General features: G+C 41.6%; 1 protein-coding gene across 2 annotated transcripts in view; it reads right to left on the bottom strand.

Annotated features, from left to right (window-relative positions):
* The window catches only part of LOC131230643 (pumilio homolog 1-like), a 62,185-nt gene that overhangs the window by 18,531 nt on the left and 18,250 nt on the right, over window positions 1-25,404 (bottom strand). For both annotated transcript variants that reach the window (XM_058226532.1, XM_058226533.1), the window contains 2 exons: window positions 14,264-14,476; window positions 14,062-14,172 (listed from right to left, as the gene is read on the bottom strand). In XM_058226532.1, the coding sequence (XP_058082515.1) occupies window positions 14,062-14,172; window positions 14,264-14,476 (324 nt within the window). The remainder of the gene's footprint in view (window positions 1-14,061; window positions 14,173-14,263; window positions 14,477-25,404) is intronic.

Here is a 25,404-nt window from a genome sequence, read left to right as displayed (position 1 = left end):
GGTCACTCCTAAACAAATATCCGTCCAAAATCAAATACTTACTGTTAGCTCCTGACGGACTCTCTAGTAAAGACGTATACACAACCCCAAAATCTGGACACTCAGAATACTCTTCTTTGATACGCTCAAGGCCCGTAACTTCAACGCTCATGAAGTTGAGTAATGCGACTCGACGACTCAACGCGACGGCGGGCTTATTCTCTACACCGGCCTTGTGCATAAGCACAAAAGTGTACTCTTGAAGGAATTGAACCCACTTAGCGTGCCTGGGGCTTAATTTCTTCTGAGAGTTCAAGTATCTTAAGGCCTCGTGATCTGAGAACAAGACGAATTCTTGCGGTAACAGGTAATGTCGCCAATGGCGTAGTGATTGCACTACCGCGTAGAATTCCTTGTCATAGGTGAAATATCTTTGCTTCGCCTCATTCAGTTTCTCACTAAAAAAGGCGACAGGGTGCCCTTCCTGGCTAAGTACTCCTATGCCGACTCCTGACGCATCATATGCGACTTCAAAAGCTTTTGAAAAATCTTGAAGTCGCGTGACTGGAGCTTCGGTCATCTTGACCTTTATCTCCTTGAAGGCCTTCGAGGCGGCCTTTGTCCATTGAAACTCTCCCTTTTTTATGCAGTCCGTGATGGGAGCCACAATAGAACTGAAACTTCGAATGAACCGCCTATAAACAGTGGCTAAGCCATGAAAGCTGTACACCTCATGAATATTGCGGGGTTCAGGCCAATTAACGATGGCCTTGACCTTCTCTAGATACGCTGATACGCCCTCAGCTGACACAATAAAACCTAAGAAGATCACACTACTAGACAAGAACGTGCACTTCTTTAGGTTGGCGTACAACTTCTCGGCCCTAAGGATCCCACAAACCTGCCTCAAATGGTTGAGGTATTGCTCTTTAGTCATGCTATAAATCAAGATATCATCAAAGTATACGACCAGGAACTTCCCCATGAAGGATCTCAATACTTGGGTCATCACACGCATGAAAGTGCTTGGGGCATTAGTTAACCCAAAAGGCATAACTAGCCACTCATATAGCCCATCCTTCATCTTGAAGGCCGTCTTCCACTCATCACCAGGGCGTATACGGATTTGGTGATACCCACTTTTGAGGTCGATTTTTGAGAAGATACTAGCATTAGCCATCATATCTAGCATGTCATCAAGACGCGGTATGGGAAACCAATACTTGATTGTGATTTTGTTGATGACCCTACTATCAACACACATCCTCCATGTGCCATCCTTCTTAGGTGTAAGAAGGGCGGGCACGGCACACGGACTCATGCTCTCTCGAATGAAACTCTTCTCCAGGAGTTCATCAATCTGCCTCTTCAACTCAGCGTGCTCCTTCGGGTTCATTCTGTAATGCGGGAGGTTTGGTACAGTTGCCTCAGGGACAAGGAATGCCAAATCGGTTACGTATCGGCCGATACGTAATGGTAACGGTACGCACCATTACCCGATTCGGGGCCGAAACGGCCGATTCCATTTTTTGTACCCGTATCGGCCGATACGGGGCCGATACGGGCGTAACGGCCGATACGGGCGTAACGGTCACCCGTAACGGTCAGCGCCGTAACGGTCGAAAAACGGCCATTTTTTTTTGCATTTTAAGGTCCGTTTTTGATGTTTTTTCGAAACTTCTTGCTTCCAAACTCCTTCTCACTCCTTCTACTACTAATTTCGACCAACCTTGGCTGGATATTTGAGGAAAAAACACATTATATTGGCGGATTTTGTTGAATCAAAGCTTGGTGGGCCATTTTTCATAAATTTGTCAAAAATAGGTATTTATACTTTTTTTAATATGTTTTGCTCTTTTAATTATCTCATATGATGTGTTAATCATAGTAGAACATGTTAATATGCATTTTACAGATTTGGGGTGCCATTTAATATTTTTTTAATATTTTTTTCTATTTACGCATGAATTTTGCCCCTTTTTTTTAAAATTCAAAAAATCAATTTTTAATGATTGTTTTGCTGTTTTAATCACTCCATATGATGTGTTAATCATAGTAGAACATGTTAATGTGCATTTCACAGATTTGGGGACCCATTTTATATTTTTTTCTATTTACGCATGAATTTTGCCCCTTTTTTTAAAAATTCAAAAAATCAATTTTTAATGATTGTTTTGCTGTTTTAATCACTTCATATGATGTGTTAATCATAGTAGAACATGTTAATGTGCATTTTACAGATTTGGGGACCCATTTTATATTTTTTAAATATTTTTTTCTATTTACGCATGAATTTTGCCCCGTTTTTTTAAAATTCAAAAAATCAATTTTTAATGATTGTTTTGCTGTTTTAATCACTCCATATGATGTGTTAATCATAGTAGAACATGTTAATGTGTATTTTACAGATTTGGGGTCCCATTTTATATTTTTTAAATATTTTTTTCTATTTACGCATGAATTTTGCCCCTTTTTTTTAAAATTCAAAAAATCAATTTTTAATGATTGTTTTGCTGTTTTAATCACTCCATATGATGTGTTAATCATAGTAGAACATGTTAATGTGCATTTTACAGATTTGGGGTCCCATTTTATATTTTTTAAATATTTTTTTCTATTTACGCATGAATTTTGCCCCTTTTTTTAAAAATTCAAAAAATCAATTTTTAATGATTGTTTTGCTGTTTTAATCACTTCATATGATGTGTTAATCATAGTAGAACATGTTAATGTGCATTTTACAGATTTGGGGACCCATTTTATATTTTTAAATATTTTTTTCTATTTACGCATGAATTTTGCCCCTTTTTTTAAAATTCAAAAAATCAATTTTTAATGATTGTTTTGCTGTTTTAATCACTCCATATGATGTGTTAATCATAGTAGAACATGTTAATGTGTATTTTACAGATTTGGGGTCCCATTTTATATTTTTTAAATATTTTTTTCTATTTACGCATGAATTTTGCCCCTTTTTCTAAAAATTCAAAAAATCAATTTTTAATGATTGTTTTGCTGTTTTAATCACTCCATATGATGTGTTAATCATAGTAGAACATGTTAATGTGCATTTTACAGATTTGGGGTCCCATTTTATATTTTTTAAATATTTTTTTCTATTTACGCATGAATTTTGCCCCTTTTTTTTAAAATTCGAAAAATCAATTTTTAATGATTGTTTTGCTGTTTTAATCACTCCATATGATGTGTTAATCATAGTAAAACATGTTAATGTGCATTTTACAGATTTGGGGTCCCATTTTATATTTTTTAAATATTTTTTTCTATTTACGCATGAATTTTGCCCCTTTTTTTTAAAATTCAAAAAATCAATTTTTAATGATTGTTTTGCTGTTTTAATCACTCCATATGATGTGTTAATCATAGTAGAACATGTTAATGTGTATTTTACAGATTTGGGGTCCCATTTTATATTTTTTAAATATTTTTTTCTATTTACGCATGAATTATGGCCCTTCTTTTTTAAATTTAAAAAATAATTTTTTAATGATTGTTTTACTGTTTTAATCATGCCATGTGATATGTTAATCATAGTAGAACATGTTAATGTGTATTTTACAGATTTGGGGTGTCATTTTATAATTTTTTTCTATTTTCGAATTAGTGACTTTATGTTTTTATTTGCTTATATTGGACAGGTTTTGCCTTGGAGCTTCTTAGGGTTTAGTTAGAATATAAAATCATCTTTATTAACATAGGTCATACACTCATACTCAAATCTAATTATCTAGTGTCTACCTAAGCCTAAAGAAATGTCTGGATCTAGCCAACAACAAGTGATGATATTGGATGGCAACATTGTGAGAGGGTTGGTGGTACTAGGCACCAAATGAAGTGCAAGTATTGTGATAGACTAGTGACTGGTGGAATTACCCGTCTCAAACAACATTTGGCACATCGAAAGGGTCAAGTTGCGCCATGTAGTAGAGTACCGAAAGAGATAATGCTTTTAATGCAAGCTAGTCTGGATGAGTCGAAGGGTAAACGTGCTGCTATACAAAAGAAGAAAGATGATATTTTGGATGCAGCTCGACAGGAAGTGTTTGGTCCTGAATATATGGGCATTCGTGATGAAGATATTATTGATTCTGACGAAGATTCAGATCGAGAACTTACTATAGCTAGGAGAGAGAGCTTGCGTCTAGCTCGTGAAGAGGAAGAACGTCGCCGCATGTTTGGCACGCATGGGTCAGTGCGTGATACAGGGGGGGGAGTGGGAGTGGGAGTGGGAGTGCAACTGGAAGTGCAACTGCTTCTGCAAGTGGGGGTGGGGGTGGGAGTGGGGGGGGTAGGTTTGGTGGGTTACGACGTATGTTTGGGAGCCGACGACAGACATCTTCACATGATGCCCCTATACGTTTGAATGAAGAAGTAAATGAGCCTAGGAGACCCTCTATTGATCCAATCCTATTTAGGAAAGAATCAACTAAACAAAAGAAAATAAAACAAATGTCGAGTAGAACTTCCGTTGAGAAATTAGGTAGAGCAGCAGCAAAGTTATTTATACATGCCAACATACCTCCTAACGCAGCCAATTCTCCATATTGGCAGGTGGTAATTGATGCAGCAGCAGAAGCAGGTGAAGGAATAAAAGCTCCCACGGCTAAGGAGATTAGGGGGAAATGGACAGATGCAGAGTATGCGGATGTGAAAGCATACGTGGCTACCTTTAAACCTGTATGGCAAGCCAGAGGATGCACAATCATGTGTGATGGTTGGACTGGCCCAACCAGACGCAGCATGATCAACTTCATGGTATACTGCCACTTAGGAACTATATACCACAAGTCAATTGATGCCTCAGAGGCAACAAAAAATTCTACTTATATTAATGGACTAATGGATAAAGTTGTGGACGAGATTGGAGAAGAGAATATAGTGCAGATTGTGACAGATAATGAAGCAACATATAAGCTTGCAGGACATATGTTGATAGATAAGAGAAAACATCTTTTTTGGTCACCATGTGCTGCCCATTGTATTGATCTTATATTGGAAGATATTGGGAAGAAGAAGAATGTTAAGAAAATGGTCGAAAGGGCAAGGGAAGTGACGACGTTTATTTACAACCATAATCAAGTAGTTGCAATAATGAGAAAGTTTACGAAAGGACGAGAGTTGTTGAGGCCTGCGGCGACTAGATTCGCAACAAACTTTATAACATTAGAGAGTTTATTCCAGCATAAAGAAGAGTTGAGTGAGATGTTCGCTTCCCGAGAATGGCTCAACACAAAACATGGGAAGAAGACATCAGGAATACCGGTCGAAGTTGTGAACACCATACGGGACAACAAATATTGGAAGAAGGTCAAGGCGATCCTAAAGGTGATGGAGCCACTAATGAGGGTACTCCGTCTTGTTGAATCCGATGAAGCACCTACCATGGGCTTCCTATATGATGCCATGGATAAGGTAAAGCTTGCAATTCAACGTGATTGTAGAAGTTGGCAGACTTATTGGAAGATGATCGACAAGAGATGGACAAACCAACTCCATCACGATCTTCATGCAGCAGGTTACTACCTAAATCCTAGGTATAGATATGCCCAATCATTTGTTGCGGATGATGAAGTTCGTGTCGGGCTAAAAAATGTGATAAAGAGATTAGAGCCTGACTTAGATCTGCAAATAAAGGCATTAAATGAATTAGATACATTTGGAAATCGCCTTGGTAGCTTTGGAGATGCTCTTGCACAGCATGCAGTATCTAGATTGCAACCGGCCGAATGGTGGATTAATTTCGGAGAGAGTACGAAGGCTCTCCAAAAAATTGCAGTAAAAGTTTTGAGCCAGACAACATCTTCCTCTAGCTGCGAAAGGAATTAGAGTTGTTTTGCGCTCATTCATTCAAAGAATAGGAATAGATTGCAGACTAGAACATTAGATAGACTTGTCTTCATGCACTACAATATAAAACTAAGAATGCGACGACATCATAGGAGCATTACAACTGCTGATGACGGAGACTACTGTCCAATAAACTTGGATAATATTTATGATGAGGATGACCCACTTCTACCTTGGTTGAAAACAAGGGAAAAACAAATTGAAGAGGATAGTGAAGAATTGGAAATTGATGACCCAGAAATACGCAGAGCGCAACAAGAGAGTCGTGCAGATGTGTTGGACCCAGTAAGAGGGGCAACGTTTATGCCACGTACAGATACGGCTCAAGATCAACAAAAGATTACGAGCAGTGGTAGCGTGACCGTGTCGGATGAAGACGATGACCCCCCTGCCCCTGGTGCTGGCACTTCTGGTGTTGCTCAGTGCCCTATACAGCCGTCTACAGATCACGATGTCGATGAACAGCGACGAGGTGGTACACGAGGTCGGACTTATGAGTGTACCGAGTCACGATACAGCCAGCAGGAGGTGGGTACATCTAGTGGTGCACCGGGTCCGAGAGGTTCGGAACATCAGCAGGCTCATGGTCTTGGTTATTATGATGGATATTCTTATGGTGAATTGAATTATGATGGTTATAGAGCCTGCTCCATCACATTCATGTTGGAGTAGCCCTCCGATCAATATCCATATGATTATAGATATCCGATCCAAATCCAAGTTACTCATCACAAAGACGCACTCTCAATCTCAAGATTCTCAACAGGCCTGAGTATGGGCACCGGTATGGCTATTCGACGGCACCGGTGGATATCCTTATTCCGGTCGAGTCGTTGCCTAGTCGATCACCATCCTCTAGTTTCGTTGATCTAGTATTTCCTTCCGCACTGGATATTATGGATATGTAGCACCTACACCTATTGGACTTCGCGATGGTGACGATGACGATGATGTGGAGGTCGAGCAACCACAAAAAGCGATTTTCATTTTGGTGGTGACTTGTGATTGTGACTTGTGAGTATATATTTGTGTTAAGGTAAGTATTTGTTGCAGCAGACAGCTCAACAGTATTATTGCAAGAAGCCATGCACACACTTGACACCGCCGAACTTGTATTTAAAATAGCTCCCCCGACAACCAATCAAGTAATCCTTAATCAAGTTGCAGGGAGTATATCAGACACTACTAATTTTTTATTTTTTATTTTTTAATATTCTTGACTTGAGGATGACAAGTCATAGACAAGAATCACACAGTCACGTGCATGGTGCACCACACTGCACAGGACCACAGGTATGTTCGAGAAATTCCTCAAAAATAATTGCAAACACCTGATGTAAGATATTTTCATTTTACATTCATTCTAATATATCTATCATTGATAGTAGATAGTTAGAAAATTAAATATATGAATTTTGTAGTCAAATTTAGGTTATCTGGTTCATAAATTCATCAGACAGTCCGATACAACTTCTCACCAAAGAGTGGACCGTTACACCACCATAAACATGTTCCAATTTATAAATGAATGCATATTTGGAATGCTTAGAATATTCTGGATTTAATCCATATTTTTTCATATTTTTTTGGCAAAAAAAAAATTTTGCGCCGTTACGGGCCGTTACGCCCCCGTATCCGTATCGGTTTTGGAGGACACCGTTACGCCAACCGATACCAATACGGGATACCTTGCCCAGGGATTAAATCAATGGCATGCTGTATATCCCTCATAGGGGGAAGCTCATTCGGTAAATCATCAGGAAAGACATCACGAAACTCATGTTCTACCTGAATGGCCTCAGCGGGTAACTCTACGCGAGTCTCTGGTATACTCTCCCTAACCACAAGGGCGTATATTATCGAGTCCACCTCCGTCTCTCGCTCAAAGTCTTTGGCATTCAAAATATGGAGCGGTTTGGACTTGGACTTCGACTCCTTCACTTCTTTTGGGCCGCTCACACCACTCTGTGTGGTGAACTCTTTTCCAGTTGTATTCTTGGCTAGCAGAAGATTTAGCTTGACCTTTTTGCCCTCAAACCAGAATGTACACACATTTGAACGACCAAATATATCACATCCCTGTCATAGAACCACGGCCTACCCAGAATGATATGGCCCACATCCATAGGAACAATATCACACCAAATTGTGTCTTTATAAGATCTGAATTGAATAGGGACAAGACAGCGGTGCGAGACTAGAATGGATGTTTCATCAACCCAGGAGACTATAGGGCTGAGGATGGACTTCCATCTTCAAGCCCAAACGACTCACAGTGCTAGTCGATGCCACGTTGGCACAACTACCACTATCCACGATCATCTTACAGCTCTTTTTCCCACATTTTGCATCAGTGTAGAAGATCGTGTTGCGGCGCCAGTCATCAGTGTTCTTGGCTTGAGCCAGGGCGCAACGCATAATTGTGAGGGTCACAGACTCTTGTGCTCCCTCTTCCTCATCACTAGGGGTTCAGACTGGCTCATATTCCTCCTCACTATCTCTCTGGGGGCACTACTTCTACTTGCCCATCAATAAGGAGTACTTTGGTACCCTCTCTCGTACCGCACTGGTGAGCAAAATGACCAAACCCCTGACACCTAAAACACTTAGTGGCCCCACTTCCATGTGAATTAGACCCGACAATCTCTTTACCCTTATCATCCTTAGGTCTGGGCTGAACATTAGGGGAAAGTTTGTCTTGAAATCTCGTGTTAGGTTTAGCCCCAGAGGGGTTAGCCTTAGCACCAAATTCGCGAAAGTCAAACTGCCTTCCCACAGATGCTTTAAGGTATTGCTCAACATCTAACACTACTTGGTACAACTGTTCGATAGTGTCTATGTCTTTGGCGAGCAATTCTCCTAATGTTAGGACAGGAGGCCCGTTTTAAAACGAGCAAGGGTGAGTACGGGGTCCTCATCAATCTCACAGCGGGTCAAGTACTCTTCGAATTTCTCAATATAGTAAGCAACACTCATGGAACCCTGTCGAAGAGATTGCCACTCTTCAATCAACCACATGCGATAAGAGAAAGGGAGGTACTTCTCTTTCAACGTTTCTTTCATTTCTCCCTAATGGACTATTGGGAGTTCCCTCGCTCTTTCTTCTTTTCGCTCAACCGTCGCCCAAAACCTCTTTGCTCGACCCACAAGCTTCATCTTGGCAAATCGGACTCGTCGAGCATCCGACATATCATACCACTCAAAATAGTGGTCCATATCCGCCAACCAATCTAAAAAAGCTTTAGGGTCTACATGGCCATCAAAAGTAGGGGCATCTACTCTAACTCCCTTGAGGAGTTGCGCATCTAGGTCATATTAGTCATGATGTCCCTCACGGGGTGGATGCACAGGTGCGCGCCCATGACCAACTCCTTGGCCGCCTCCATTTCCTTGGTCTAATCTCCTGACCACCTGCCCAGGACATGAAAATTAAATATGATATGCGAGATTTTAGGCTTAAGATCACGATAGTTCAAAAACAATTACACAAATTCCATATCCCACATGAAAGTCCAAACATTCAATTAAGGGGAATCTATGCGGGTCCAGGCCTACAGATGATAGGGCTGAATCAATAAAAATTATGAACCAAACAATACGCCAAGATAAGAAATAATCATCCATGCATGCATAATAATCAGTCCCTAATCCAAGGGATTCAGAAATTCCAATTCGGGGAACCCTAGGGTAAGAAAATTGACAAATAACTTAGGGAAAACGTAATCTAGGGCTAGAATTCATGAAAAACGGTTATGAGATGATAAAAGAGGATAAAAACCTGAGCCAAAAGACGATCCCGCGTGTGGACAACAACAATAGCCAGACGGACGTGCGTGTGATCCCGGCCGCACGTGTGGGGCCCACTACTCAGAAAAAGGCCACCTTGGCCCTAGTCAACTAGGGATGGTCTCCAAAACCCCCAAATCTCAGCTCGATCCGATATACGGTTTGTGCGTGGTGCTCCACCGAAGTTTCAGCTCGCCTGCGGGCTGAAATCTGGAAACCTGCTGCAATGAAGAAATCTGATGCAACAAAAGGACGAATTCGAAGTACGGATGGTGGGGGAAGATGGAAAAAAAGATGGAGGATGGGGGTGAATTGGGATTGATGTGGCTTCGCACCACGATAGTTAGCCCTTCGAAAAGGGAGGGCTTCGCACCCACTTTTGAATTCTTCCACAACTGACGAAGAGAGCAGAAAAATAAAGCAGGAATTTTTTTATTAACTTCAATGAATCAAAAGAACTACAAGGGGTGCCTATTTATAGGGAAAATCCTATACCCCAAAACTCGCACCATGTGCGCAAACTATTACTTGGCGATGAAGTAAACTAAAATAAAAACCAAACAGAGAAATCTAAAGCGTTCACAATGTTCTAAATAATAACAATAAACAAAACCTAAAATATGAAATCCAACTGACGAGTGGGCCACGATCATGAGATCCCATGATGGGCTTTTCTTGAATAACGGGCCCACTTTTCTGAACCAAAACTTGTCTTCTAGCTAGGAGGCCCTCCCTGGACATCGTCATCGAGCCAGATCGATGGTGGGGGTCCTCCTGCGTACGTATGTGCGTAGGGGTGGTGGTGTGCAGGCGTGCGTGTGCACGATGTCCTCATCACTTAAATTTTAAAATTAGAGTGTATGTGATGATCTTTCATCAAATACTCCTAAATATTTACCAATGGAAATCGAAATCAAAGCTCCAACTCCATGATTTTTCATGCAAAACATGAAAAACCAATGGATTTGTAACCATTTGACACTAATTTAACATAATTTCAACAAAAAAAAGGGATCAAAAATTGAAAATGCTCACCCGATCAAACATGTGGGACTGTGCATTTTGTATCGCATGGGTGGGATACAAGATATATAGTGGGATATATCGACCGATATCATCGATATTTAAAACATTGCCTCTTCCAATAATCATCGCTCGTTAAGAAATCATTGCCTATTACGCTCTTCCCAAATGTTTTTTTTTTTAAAAAAACAATGATGATGTCATTAATAAAAGGAAGCAAAAAATACAACTACACAGGAATATACAAAGACTGCCACAAAACTGGAAAATGGCTATAGAGATTTTTAGCCAAAGCCCATTCCACAACCTAACCTTTAGCCTTGCTGAACACATCTATGGTTTTCCCTTTACGATTCCTAAAACATCCCTCATTCCTCTCTCCACAGACCCCATAGACCTGCCAACATAGCCAGTCTCCAGATTTTTGCCCCCCTTTTCCCATTTCCTCCACCGTGCCATGATAGCAAAAAAGCATCTATTAAACCCCAAAACACCCACATTACTCCAAAAAGTTGAAAAAAAATTATTCTAAATTGCTCTTGCAAAAGAGCAATGAATGAAAAGATGATCCACAGATTCCGCATTTTTGAAGCAGAGCAAGCAAATATTCAGAAGGCATAGATTCCTTTTGCAAAGATTTCAAGAGTTAGCAACTTATTTCTCCCCACTAGCCAAGCAAACACCGCCACCTTCAAGCGTCGTTTCCACGTCCAAACTTCATCGGACATAATCTGGCACCTTCACTCCCACCATTTATCTAGCAGTAGAAGGATTTCACCGAGAAAGTATTGATTTGTCTTTTAATCTTCCAAGCAAATCGACACTTGCATGATGCAGAGACATCGTGTAAGCACCTGTAGGAGACAAACAAACTTTCCCACCTCTTTATCATCGAGATTCCTTTTACACGCTCTCCCCAAATGTTCCATAATATTGTTAATAACACATGGCACCAAATTATTGACTTTTCCTCGGGAAGAATCGTATCGTGCCATTCCCTAGATAGACCTTCCACCAATATCAGCATCACCAAATACACTTCTAACAAGGCTAGAAGCACACCCCACACTTGCCTAGCAACAGAACAATGTATGAAGAGGCGGTTGATTAATTCCGCATCATTCATGCACATGAGGTAGATATTAGGGAGAATCATAACCATTTTCCGAAGATTGTCAATAGTCGGAATACTTTCTTCCAACTAGCCACACGAAAGATGCCACCTAGGGGGGAGCACCATGGTACCAGAAGGCATGGAAGAAATCCTCTTCCCAAATTCAGGGGTGTCGAGATCATCTTATAGAATGAGAGAATTGAGAACTGTCTGGATGGAGTCATGAAGGACCCATTCGTCAAGTGGTTACCCAGTTCAACCACCTTCCCAAATCTCAAACCCGCTTTGATGATCACAACAACACTCCAAGCATGCACGAGTATTCAAAAGATGCATATACAAATCCCCTTGTTGGTCACCACCTCTGAGGGGAACCATACCAACTTTCACCAAGCACATGGTCTTATGCAAATCCATATCCAAGGCAAACGATACAATTTCTTTACTAGAGAGAAATGAGAGGACGAAGCCAAAATGGGATGGCTTGGAGATCAAAACCTTCGAAGCGCCAAACCAAGACAATCATAGAGCATTCACCAAATTGAAGAATGGTGCTAAGGTTTAGCCACCGTCCCCACTAGCGAAAGAGCATGCTCCTTTGAGATGAGATATCCTTATAAATGACAATCACATGGATTCTAGCATTGTTGGGGCAGACGATCTAGGAGACTGTCGTATCTAATCTTTCAATTGCCTTATCCACGCTATGTTTCTTATCCCTCTCTAAATAATTCCTTGCCTCTTTAATTGGAATGGTTCTACCCCCCACCAACCATCCATCTAAAACCACCATTGTTGCTTTCGCATGGCCCTCATGACAGAATTGAACAAAAGCGAAACCCCTCTTGGGGTGAACATTTTCCGAGATCTCCTTGTATCTCCCAAAACCCTCCTCAAGATCTTAAGGAGAGAAATCGAACAGGATATTTGCAACGGATAAGCTAATAGGACCCTTTCTTTGGTTTTTGCTTTTCACTGGAATCACTACTCCATTTTCTCACTCATTTCACTCATGGCAAGGTTTTGAACAACCATATTGGTTGGTGTATCAACCAGGCCCAAAAACAATACAATATGGGGCATAGTGGACCATATCGGACCCGTATCAACCCCTTTTTAACCCTCCCCCCACAAAAAAAAAAATAAAAAAAAAAATAGAAAAGTTATAAAGAAAATAGAAAAAATTTTAAATCCAGGATCTATCATTTTTTGTCTTTACAATGGTGTATAAAACCATACTTTGATAAGAATGTTGTCTATCGACTCGACTTGCTAAATGTCAACCAAATAGACCCTAATCAAACAGAAATCCAGCATGATTTGATAAATTACGGCCCATTACAATGAATTACAACAAAAACAAGATGAAAGTAATAGTTTTGCCCTTCTAATTTTTCTCAACCTCGTTCATTCCACTTTGATTCATGGAATCACTTAAATCTTATGTTTTGTTTACAAAATAGGCCTAGTGCTTGTATAAAAAATGAATCTTTAAGCTTCCTCTATAGTTGAAATGAAGAAATAAATGAAAGAACTAGAGAAACAACCCATTTTTCTAAACAAACAGGTTCACCCCCATCTTGCATGTCAAGGGTGATTGATATGGATAAGATATTGCCATATCATGATCTTTTTTTAAAACCATGGCAGATGGAGATTAGATTTCATAGCAGAGATGAATATTGCAATCAGAGGAGATGTGGAGGATTGGAATTGGAGATTTAATGGAGAAATGCGTAGGACGTGATATCAGATGGCTAATAAAGAAAATGAGTTTTATGCAAGGCAACTTTCCTTCCTCTTGGGGCAGAAATACAATAAAAGCTGATGGTTCCCGGAACTTAGGTTAGATTTCCACCTATCAATTATATTGTTCAAGAAAAAAGATTAGATTACTTTACAGCAGCCATCACTGATCTAGCAAGTAAGAAGCCCCATAAAAGGTAAAGACACATCATCATCCAAGCTTTTATCCCAACTAATCGGGATTGGCATAAAAGTTAAATATACCTATCAGCAAATCATAGGTTCAGGAATCAATATGTCAACATTACGGGAATGAACTCAAAGCATCTTCACTTGGCAACAAGCATAATTTCCTGTAGCTCAAGGAACACACCAGTACTGGAGAAGAAAGTTCTTAAGTACAGCGGGATCCTTAGCACAAAACAAGCTAAAACATCGTCACAGTTTTCTACTCAGATAATAAGAATGCTTACTGCCAAACAATATATGGTATGGTATACAGATTGCAGGAGAAGCACAAAAAAGAGTCAATAATATAATATTACCTGAACAACATAATTCCCATACTGGTCTTGAGCTAATGTACACACAGATTGCAGAATTTCTTCCATGATAATGTGTTGGGTTTTTGGATCATCACAGTGCTCCAGGACCCTCTGCTAGCATGATTAGAAAAGTCAAGAGATGTCATGGAGAAACCCCTTAAAAAAAGGATAGGGGAAAAAAAAAAGAAGTTAACTACTGCACCTGAATGACCCGGCAACCATATGGGTGAGCAGAGAGTGACACAACTTGCCCATAAAAGGCCGAGATTATAAACTGAATTCTTTCTTGAGGAACACACTCAATACACTTCTGGATAACATGATTGCCATTTTGATCACGAACACATTTCATAACTGCACCATCAAGCTCTGATACCATTTGAGTCTGCTGATCCACATCGACCACTTCCAATGCCTGCACCAACCATTTCAAACATAAGTCCACTCACAATCCTAAAATAATGGAACTGATATACAATTTTCTTAAGTGAACTAGAACAAGTACAACCCTTGATGATCCTTGATCAAACAAAAGAAAGAAAAGGAAAATGCACCCTGAAGAAACATTACTGTTAATAGGGATAAGCCAAACCAAAAACAGTAAAATGAAAGCTCGAAACTAGCAATAACCAAGCAATATCATCACCATTTAACACGAGCTTCAAATCCATCAGAAGCAACTACTTAGTACATAAAAACCACTTCCATAAAGCATGGTCCTCCAAAATGGGCGCACTACATTCTCTGTAAGTGCAGCTCTAGCATAGGAACAAAACCATAAAGAGAACCTACCAGAGTTTGTTATGTTTTTCATTCTCTTTGTGATGGGGACATCATGCGCACCCCCCACCCCCCTGCACGTACGCAAGGAGGAGGAGGGCCCCACCATCGATTTGGATCGATGATGACGTCCAGGGAGGGTCTCTCCTAGTTAGAGTGTTGCGTTTTGGTTCATTGGAATGGACCCGATAGGCATGTGAATCCCACCATAGGTACTTATGATCGTGGCCCACTATTCTAATTAATCTATTATTTTGGGTTTTGCTTATTATTGTTATTAGGAATATCATGGATGGTTTAGATTGCTTTGATTAGTTGTTATTTTTTATAATTTCGTCTCCAAATAATAGGTTGCGCACATGTCGCGAGTTTTGGGGTATAGAGTTTCATTATAAATAGGCACCCATTGTAGTCTTTTTTCTGATGGAAGAATAATAAAATTTCTGCGTTTTTCTGCTCCTCTAAATTTCTAAGTTGTGGAGATTCAATTGGGTGTGAAACCCTCCCTTCCTCGAAGAGCTGACTACCATGGTACGAAGCCACACCTATCCCGTTTCGCTCCCACCTTCTACCATCCATATTTCTCCTCCTACAATCAATCATCTACACTTCAAATCCATCCTCTATTGTAGCAGTTTTTCTCTCTACAGTAGATTTCCAGAATTTGGCCCTGCAGGAGGGCTGAAACTTCGGCGAATCACCACGCACAAACCATGCATCGGGTCAGGCTAAAATTTTGGAGGTTTCGTGGCCCTCCCCTGGCTGACCAAGGCCAAGCTGGCCATTTTCTGATTGGTGGGCCCCACACACGTGCGGGACACCTCCAACGCACATGCGGCTAGGCCTTCACCCCTGTCCATGCGTGTGACACTTCTCTAGTTCATCTCTCTCCTCTCTTTCACCCCAAATACCTAACCCTAACCCTAAATTACTCAAATCCCCAATTTTATGCCCTTTCTTCAACCTTAGGGTTCCCCAAATTGAAATCTGTGAACCCTTTGGATTGGAGAATTATTTATGTGCATGTGTGGATGAATTTATCCTCCTTTGATTATTGTTCGGTTTATAATTTTGATTGATTCAACCCTAGCTTGTGTAGGCCTATGGCTTGCATAGATTCCCCTTGATTGAATGCTTGAACTTTTATGTGGGATATGGAATTTTGTGTAATTGTTTCTGAACTAACGTGATCTAAAGCCTGAAAATCTTACACATCATATTTGAATTTCATGTCCTGCATCAAATTTGGTATCAGAGCTTAGGGTTTTTATAGGGGAATGCATTGCATATTTAGGGTTTAGTTTATTTGTGTCCATTATGCATGAAGTATCATCATATAGAGCTGTTTAGAGATCTATAATTTCTGATATAAGCTGCTAAATTTTCTGCTATCAGAAAATCCGCATATCTCTTTGCTAGATTTTCTGCTGACAGATTCTTTGGACAGATAGGGTGCTGGAAATTTAGTATTGTGTCGTTTCCCCCATATAGTCCTATAGGAGCATTTAGTCCCATCTATGCGCATATAGTCGTATTAGAAGGTCCTTAAGTTGAGTTAGTAGCTGTATGCCCACACATATGAGTCGTGGTTTTGGCTTACACCCTACGCTAAACATGGAGCAATTGCAAGAGTCAATGAACAAGCTGACCCAGCAGTTTAAGTCTTTGGGTAAGCGCTTGGAACAACATATGGACCAACGCTTTGAGCAGTTTAATGTGCGCATTACCCAACTAGAGACCTCCGCCAGGGCAAACCCCACCATTAGGGAAGATGCCCAATCTCAGGCAGGTGATCAGGAGATTAGACCAAGGAATGGAGGGTGACTAAAGAATTGGTCATGGGCGCGCACCCGTGCACCCACCCCGCAAGGGACATCATGAACAATATAACCCAGATACGCAACTCCTCAAGGGAGTTAGAGTAAATGCCCCTACGTTTGATGGTCACTTGGACCCTAAAGCCTTTTTAGACTGGCTGGCAGATATAGACCACTATTTTGAGTGGTATGACATGTCGGATGCTTGTCTAGTCCGATTCGCCAAGATGAAGCTTGTGGGCCAAGCAAAGAGGTTTTGGGCTACGGTAGAGAGAAAAAAAAAAGTGCAAGGAAGCTCCCAATAGTCCATTGTGGAAAAATGAAAGAAACTCTTAAGGAGAAGTACCTCCCTTTCTCTTATCGCTTACGGTTGATTGAGGAATGGCAGTCTCTTCGACAAGGTTCCATGAGTGTTGCTAAATACATTGAGAAGTTCAAAGAGTACTTGACCCGTTGTGAGGTTGATGAGGACCCCGTACTCACCCTTGCTCGATTTAAAACGGACCTCCGTTCTGACAGTAGGAGAGAATTGCTCGCCAAGGACATAAACACTATTGCACAGTTATATCAAGTGGTGTCAGAGGTTGAGCAATACCTCAAAGCATCTGTGGGAAGGCGGTTTGACTTTCGCGATTCTAGTGCTAAGGCCAACCCTTTTGGGGCTAAACCTAACACTAAACACCAAAACAAACCTTCCAATAGTTCTCAGTCCAAGCCCAAGGATGATAAGGGTAAAGAAATTGTCGGGTCTAGTTCGCGTAGAAGTGGAGCAACTAGGTGTTTTAGGTGTCAGGGGTTTGATTACTTTGCCCACCAGTGCGGCGCGAGAAAGGGTACCAGGGTGCTCCTTATTGATGGGCAACTGGAAGTAGTGCCCCCAAGAAAGTGACAGCAAGGAGGAAGAATATAAGCCAGTAGAAACCCCTAGTGATGAGGAAGAGGGAGCGCAAGAGTCTGCGACCCTTGCAGTTGTGCGTTGCGCCTTTGCTCAAGCCAACGATTGGCACCGCAACACGATCTTCTATACTCATGCAAAATGTAAAGAAAAGAGCTGTAAGATGATCGTGGATAGTGGTAGTTGTGCCAACGTGGCATCGAGTAGCACTATGAGCCGTTTGGGCTTGAAGCCCATCCTCAACCCTATAGAATGCCCTGGGTTGATGAAACTTTCATTCTAGTCTCGCACCGTTATCTTGTTCCTATTCAGTTTGGATCATATAAAAACATACTTTGATGTGATGTTGTTCCCATGGATGTTGGCCATATCATTCTAGATAGACCGTGGCTCTATGACAGGGATGTTACCATATTTGGTTGTTCAAATGTGTGTAAATTCTGGTTCGAAGGCACGAAGGTCAAGCTAAATCCACTGTCATCCAAGAACACGACTGGAAAGGGGTCCACCACACAGAGTGGTTGAGCGGCTCAAAGAATTTAAGGAGTCGAAGTCCAAGTCCAAACCTCTCCATATTCTAAATGCCAAAGACTTTGAGCGAGAAACGAAGGCGGACTCGATGGTATACGCCCTTGTGGCTAGGGAAAGTGTACTAGAGGCTAATGTAAAGTTACCCGTTGAGGCCATTCAGATAGTGCAAGAGTTTCGTGATGTCTTTCCTGATGATCTACCGAATGAGCTTCCCCCTATGATGGATATACAGCTTGCCATTGATTTAGTCCCTGGGGTGACTCTACCAAACCTCCCTCATTATAAAATGAACCCAAAGGAGCATGCTGAGTTGAAGAGACAAATTGACGAGCTCCTAAAAAAGGGTTTCATTCGAGAGCATGAGCCCATGTGTCGTGCCCGCCCTTCTTACACCTAAGAAGGATGACACATGGAGGATGTGTATTGATAGTAGGGCCATCAACAAAATCACAGTCAAGTATCGATTTCTCATACCGCGTCTTGATAACATATTGGATATGATGGCCAATGCTACTATCTTCTCAAAAATTGACCTCAAAAGTGATTATCACCAAATCCGTGTACGCCCTGGTGATAAGTGGAAGACAACCTTCAAGACGAAGGATGGGCTATACGAGTGGCTAGTTATGCCTTTTGGGCTGACTAACACCCCAAGCGCTTTTATGCGTGTGATGACCCAAGTGTTGAGGCCCTTTATGGGGAAGTTCCTGGTTGTATACTTTGATGATATCTTGATTTATAGCATAACCAAGAAACAACACCTCAACCATTTGAGGCAGATTTGTGGGATCCTTAGAGCAGAGAAATTGTACGCCAACTTAAAGAAGTATGCATTTTTGTCTAGTAGTATTATCATCTTAGGTTTTGTTGTGTCAGCTGAGGGCGTATCGATGGATCCCGAGAAGGTCAAGGCCATCGTCAATTAGCCTGAACCCCGCAATATTCATGAGGTGCGCAGCTTTCACAGCTTAGCCACCTTCTATAGGAGGTTCATTCGAGGCTTCAGTTCCATTATGGCTCCCCATCATGGATTGCATAAAAAAGGGAGAGTTTCAATGGATAAAGGCAGCCTCGAAGGCCTTCATGAAGATAAAGGTCAAGATGACCGAAGCTCCAGTCACGCAACTTCCGAATTTTTCAAAAGCTTTTGAAGTCGCATGTGACGCATCAGGAGTCGGCATAGGAGTACTTAGTCAGGAAGGGCACCCTATCGCCTTTTTTAGTGAGAAACTGAATTAGGCGAAACAAAAATATTCCACATATGACAGAATTCTATGCGGTAGTGCAATCACTGCACCATTGGTGTCATTATCTATTGCCGCAAGAATTTGTCTTATTCTCAGATCACGAGGCCTTGAGATATTTGAACTCTCAGAAGAAATTAAACTCTACGCACGCCAAGTGGGTTCAATTCCTTCAAGAGTACACTTTTGTGCTTAAGCACAAGGCCAGTGTAGAGAATAAGTCTGCCGACGCGTTGAGTCGTCGAGTCGAATTACTCAATTCTATGAGTGTCGAAGACACGGGCCTCGAGCGCATCAAAGAAGATTATTTTGTTTCCAAATTTTGGAGTTGTGTACGCATCGTTGTTAGAGAGTTCGTCAGGAGCTAGCAGAGAGTACTTGATTTTAGACGGATATTTGTTTAGGAGTGACCGCTTGTGCATACCTCACACCTCCCTCCGCGATTTTCTTGTCTCGGAGTTGCATTCAAGAGGGGTCGCGGGTCATTTCGGTCGAGACAAGACCATTGCCCTAGTGGAGGATATGTTTTATTGGTCAAGCCTCAAGCGAAACGTGGCCGAAATTATAGGACGATACCGTACTTGTCAACTGGCAAAGCAGAAAAAGCAAAATATAGGATTATACAAACCTTTGCCAGTTCCATTCATCCCTTGGCAAGACATCAGTATGGACTTCGTGCTTGGACTCCCCAAGACTATTCGAAAATACGATTCCATATTTGTTGTCGTGGACCGTTTTTCCATGACCTCTGACGCATCTCATGTTGACAAGTTGTTCTTTAGTAAGGTCGTCAAACTACATGGGTTACCTAAAACCATAGTGTCTGACCGTGACGTGCGATTAATGAGTTACTTTTGTAAGACACTATAGTAAGAGGTGTGCAAGATGGACCCGATTCGACGGATCCGACCCGATCCACCTCGATTCGAACAGAACTGATGGCCTGGATCGGTTAGGATCGGGTAGGAGCGAGCAGATCCGTACGGTATTCGGATCGGATTCGGGTAAGTAGTAAATCTGACCGAACCGAACCGAAATCCGATCCGTTTGGATTCGATCCGATCCGATCCGGACCAAACCGGGTGTAGTAACTATATATATAACTTTTCCCTGTTTTTTTTTAAACCCTACCTACCCGCCCCTCTTTGCCGGCACCCGAACCCTCATACATGCAATTTCTCTTCTGGGTTTCATCAGAAAACTCATCTGCTGCATCTTTCGCTATTTGGGTCTCAGTGAATTCATCGAATTGGAGGTTACATGGCCCACCAATCCCACCCATCAGCATTGACACCGTTCATTTTCAGCGATGCTGATACGAGAGATCCTGCCCGTTGTTTTATGCGAAGATCAACGCAGCGATTCCATGTCAGACAGCTGTGCAGTCTATCTCTATGAGTTCATGGGCCGAGAAGAGATCCGAGGGTTGACAAACTGCCGTCACATATTCCATCAGACGTGTTTGGACCGTTGGATGGACCTTGATCAGAAGACATGCCCATTGTGTCGGACTTCTTTTGTGCCGAAAGAGATGCAGGAGGCCTTTGATGAGCGGGTCTGGGTAGCGGATATACAAGGGGAGTATCCGTATCCGTCTATGCTAGAATTGGATTCTTTAGCTTTGTAGTAGAAAGCTCAAGTGTATATACAGATTTGAGAGTGTGTGTTCATGAGTTCTAACTTCTAAAGATTTGCATTTTGGTTTTGGGTGTGTTTGGACGTGCCTCAAAATGTGATATTTTACTAACGAAAGCTAAATAACTTGTGTTTTGGAAAGGAGAAAGTGGGAAAATGGTACTGATGTATTTGGGTATTTTGATTTTGGGTAATTATAAATTCAGACTAATTAGATTTGAGTAAGGTTGATTTAAGGGTTTGGATCTTCTTTCGTTGTGTGTCAATGGTGTTTGGATAATGGACCATTGTGATTGAAGGTAGGATGGGGGACTTTTAGTAGATCCAAGAGAAGACAAGATAGCTGATGTCATGCGTGTGGACATGGTGGGATCCGAATCGGGCCAAATCCGATCCGACTCGGTTTTCCTGACCGAGTCGGACTCGGATCGGATCATACAATGATCGGATCATACAATGTAAAGTTCAGATCGGTCCAGGTCAAGTGACCCGGACTCGGTCCCGGATCGGATCGAATTCAGGTCAGGGTATTCAAATTTTGGATCGAATCGGGTTGGTCCCAATCCGATCCGACTCAGACCGATTTCAGCTCTAATAGCACATGATAAATACTAGGCTCCAATTTTCTTCTGCCTACCACCCTCAGACCGATGGTCAGACTAAGGTGGTCAATAGGAGTCTAGGGAGTTTGCTCAAATGTTTAGTAGGGGAGCACACCAGGACGTGAGACACCGAACTACCTATAGCCGAGTTTGTGTTTAATAGTTCTATCAATAGGTCCATAGGTCTTAAGTCTTTTTGAAGTCATTATTGGTTATAAGCCTATGAAGCCTATTGATCTTGTCTCTATTAGTAGGGGAGCACACCAGGACGTGAGACACCGAACTACCTATAGCCGAGTTTGTGTTTAATAGTTCTATCAATAGGTCCATAGGTCTTAAGTCTTTTTGAAGTCGTTATTGGTTATAAGCCTATGAAGCCTATTGATCTTATCTCTATGTCACTGTCTCATAGACCATCAGAGTCTGCAGAGTCCTTTGCGCATCACATTCATTCATTGCATCAAGAAATCAGGCGAAAGATCACTATTAGTAATGAACATTACAAATTTTCTGCAGACTAACATAAACGTTTCAAGGAATTCCATGTAGGGGACTCTGTGATGGTTCGCATTAGGCCCGAGCGGTACCCTCGGGGAGCCATTCGTAAATTACACGCGTATAGCGCTGGACCCTTCAAAATTATAAAACGAAACGTTCTTAATGTGTATGTGGTAGATCTTCCACCTTCCATGGGAATTAGTTCCACATTCAATGTGAAGGATCTAGTTACTTTTCAAGGGACCACAGAAACTTTGTCCAGCCCTTCACCCAACCATCCTGATTATCCAAACTTGTCCCTTGATCCGTGGCCTCTTCCCGACCCTACTTCTCAACCTCTGCCTCCCATACCTAACTTTTCCACACCCAGAGAGGAAATAGAGGATATTTTGGACCATCTAATAGTATCAACGTCAGACGGCGGGTTTCAGAAGTATCTGGTTAAGTAGAAACGCCCAGCTTCAGACAGTACGTGGCTCACTGAGGAGGAGCTTCAGAGACTTGATCCTAACATCTTGGAGCGGTTCAAGAGTTTTGTTTCGCCAGAGGCGAAATCTTCGTAGCCAGGGAGAGTTGATGGAGACATCAAGCGCACACGCACGCCCCCCCTATGCACGTACGCAAGGATGAGGGCCCCACCGTTGATCTAGATCGATGACGACATCTAGGGAGAGCCTTCTAGTTAGAGTGCTGCATTTTGGCTCGTTGGAATGGACCCAATAGGCACGTGAATCCCACCATAGGCTCTCATGATCGTGGCTCACTATTCTAATTAGTCTACTACTTTGGGTTTTGCTTATTATTGTTATTACGAATAACATAAACGATTTAGATTGTTTTAATTAGTTGTTATTTTTTATTACTTCATCTCCAAGTAATAGGTTACGCACATGGCGCTAGTTTTGGGGTATAGAGTTTTATTATAAATAGGCACCCCTTGTAGTCTTTTTTCTGATGGAAGATTAATAAAATTTCTGCGTTTTTTTGCTCTAAATTTCTGAGTTGTGGAGATCTAATTGGGTGTGAAACCCTCCCTTCCTCGAAGGGCTGACTACCGTGGTGCGACGTCACACCTATCCCGATTCACCCCCACCTTCTATCATCCATATTTCTCCTCCTACAATCATCTACGCTTCAAATTCATCCTCTATTGGAGCAATTTTTCTCTCTACAGCAAATTTCCAGGATTTGGCCCTGCAGGAGGGCTGAAACTTTGGCGGAGCACCACGCACAGACCGTGCATCGGATCAGGCTGAAATTTGAAGGTTTTGTGGCCCTCCCCTTGCTGACCAGGGCCAAGTTGGCCGTTTTCTTATTGGTGGGCCCCACACACGTGCGGGACACCTCCAGCGCACGTGCAGCTGGGCCTTCACCCTTGTCCACACGTGTGACGCTTATCTGGTTCGTCTCTCTCCTCTCTTTCACCCCAAATCCCTAACCCTAACCCTAAATTACTCAAATCCCCAATTTTATGCCCTTTCTTCAACCTTAGGGTTCCCCGAATTGAAATTTGTGAACCCCTTGGATTGGAGAATTATTTCTGTGCATGTGTGAATAAATTTACCCTCCTTTGATTATTGTTTGGTCTACAATTTTCATTGATCCAACCCTAACTTGTGTAGGCCTAGGGCCTGCATAGATTCCCCTTGATTGCATGCTTGAACTTTTGTGTGGGATATGGAATTTTGTGTAATTGTTTCTGAACTAATGTCATCTAAAGCCTGAAAATCTTGCACATCATATTTGAATTTCATGTCCTGCATCACTTTGCCTCAACTATTCTAAGCAATACAACCATCTGCACATGGAAGTTACCCTTCACACTGTTAATATATTATTAGGGTTTAATATTATTAGGGTTTAAGGGTATTTCTACAATTCAAATGTCGAGTGTAACTATCTCTCTCTAGGCCAGACTCAGGTTTGCGCATTTGGTCATGGAGTCAAGCTTGGGTTTGAGTATCAGACTTGCCTGGTCAGCACCGATCTTGAGCTTCAAGACTAATTATCAATAGGGCCAGGGCCAGCCCAAACCCGGTCTATTGTCCACCTGGATATGTATTTGAATGGTTTATAAGGCACTTCCAAAAAAATTGGAATTCTCAGAGATAGTAAACCTAATTTCAAATGCTAGGGTAACAGGTTAACTTTTAAATAATGGCCTAGGGATTTGATGAACATTTTCAAACAGCAACTAATGTGGGAATGTTTCAAGGACATTTCAAGACTTGAAATGAATTTCAATCTAAGTGCATCAGACAAGCGACGATCAATGAAGACAAGGGGGCTTCTCTTGTAGCAAATGGCAATAGGAAAGTAGTTACCATGGAAGTACCTTGGCCCTCCATTAGGGCCCCAACATTCAATCAGCCTCTATGTGAGATTAAATGGATGAGCATAATCCAATTAGATGCTCTTCTGCTCGTTAGATGAGCTGGTAGAGAGAGTGTAGTGTACATGAGTGATCCATGGTTCAATCTCTGGTGGTGCTTAACTTTAAAAATAAAAATAAAAATAAAAATCCAATTGGATAGTTTCTTAGCTTCAACCTTCAACCGACTAGCTCATGTGGCCTGGATCTTTCCTTTGATGAATTGTGTAATCTTGGACACATCAATTAGCCAGCTTGGAAAGAACTCAATAATCATTGTCATCGTCGGTTAAAAGAACCTTGTTCCACCATACCACTCTATCATGAACATATCCTCAATTAAATCATAGGTTCTCAAATCTTTTCTTAATACCTCTATCCATGTCCTTTTTGGCCTTCCCCTTGCCCTTTCCAAACCTTCAACTTGAATCAACTCACTCCTAATCAGTGCAATTCTTGGTCTCTGTTGCACATGACCAAACGAATTTCTAATTCTATCCTTCCTTGTTCACTCATCCATATTATTATAATAATAATGATGAATAGAACTCATTCTCAAGTTTAGGGCCGGTATTAATCCATCTCCATGACCCACATTTGTCTCGCTTCTACCTTAGCTTTGGTAGGAGCTAATGATAGAACCAATGTGCCTACTATGGACTCCTTTCACTAGTTTGAGTGGTTGAGTATGACACTTCACCATTCACCTTTTCGTTGTTGTCGTCCTCCATGATTGCTTTAATCTCTTCTTTGCTACTAGAGTTGCTTGCCTTGGATGCTGGTTTGTACACCCCTCCTTCCCTTACTCTCAATTAGCTTCCTCTTGCTGTGTCATCCGTCTTAACACAAGTCAATCACCACAAGTTATCCGGAATATACCGAATTAGTCGATTCGAATCAGAATTGTCAATTCATCCATAACTGCTTAGTCAAAACAAACATTTTGATCGAACCACATATTTTCGCATAC

This window comes from Magnolia sinica, chromosome 17 (genome assembly GCF_029962835.1).
Source record: "Magnolia sinica isolate HGM2019 chromosome 17, MsV1, whole genome shotgun sequence".
NCBI lineage: Eukaryota > Viridiplantae > Streptophyta > Magnoliopsida > Magnoliales > Magnoliaceae > Magnolia > Magnolia sinica.
The sequence above is the reverse complement of the archived record's forward strand: the minus strand, read 5'-3'. Positions and strand labels throughout refer to the sequence as shown.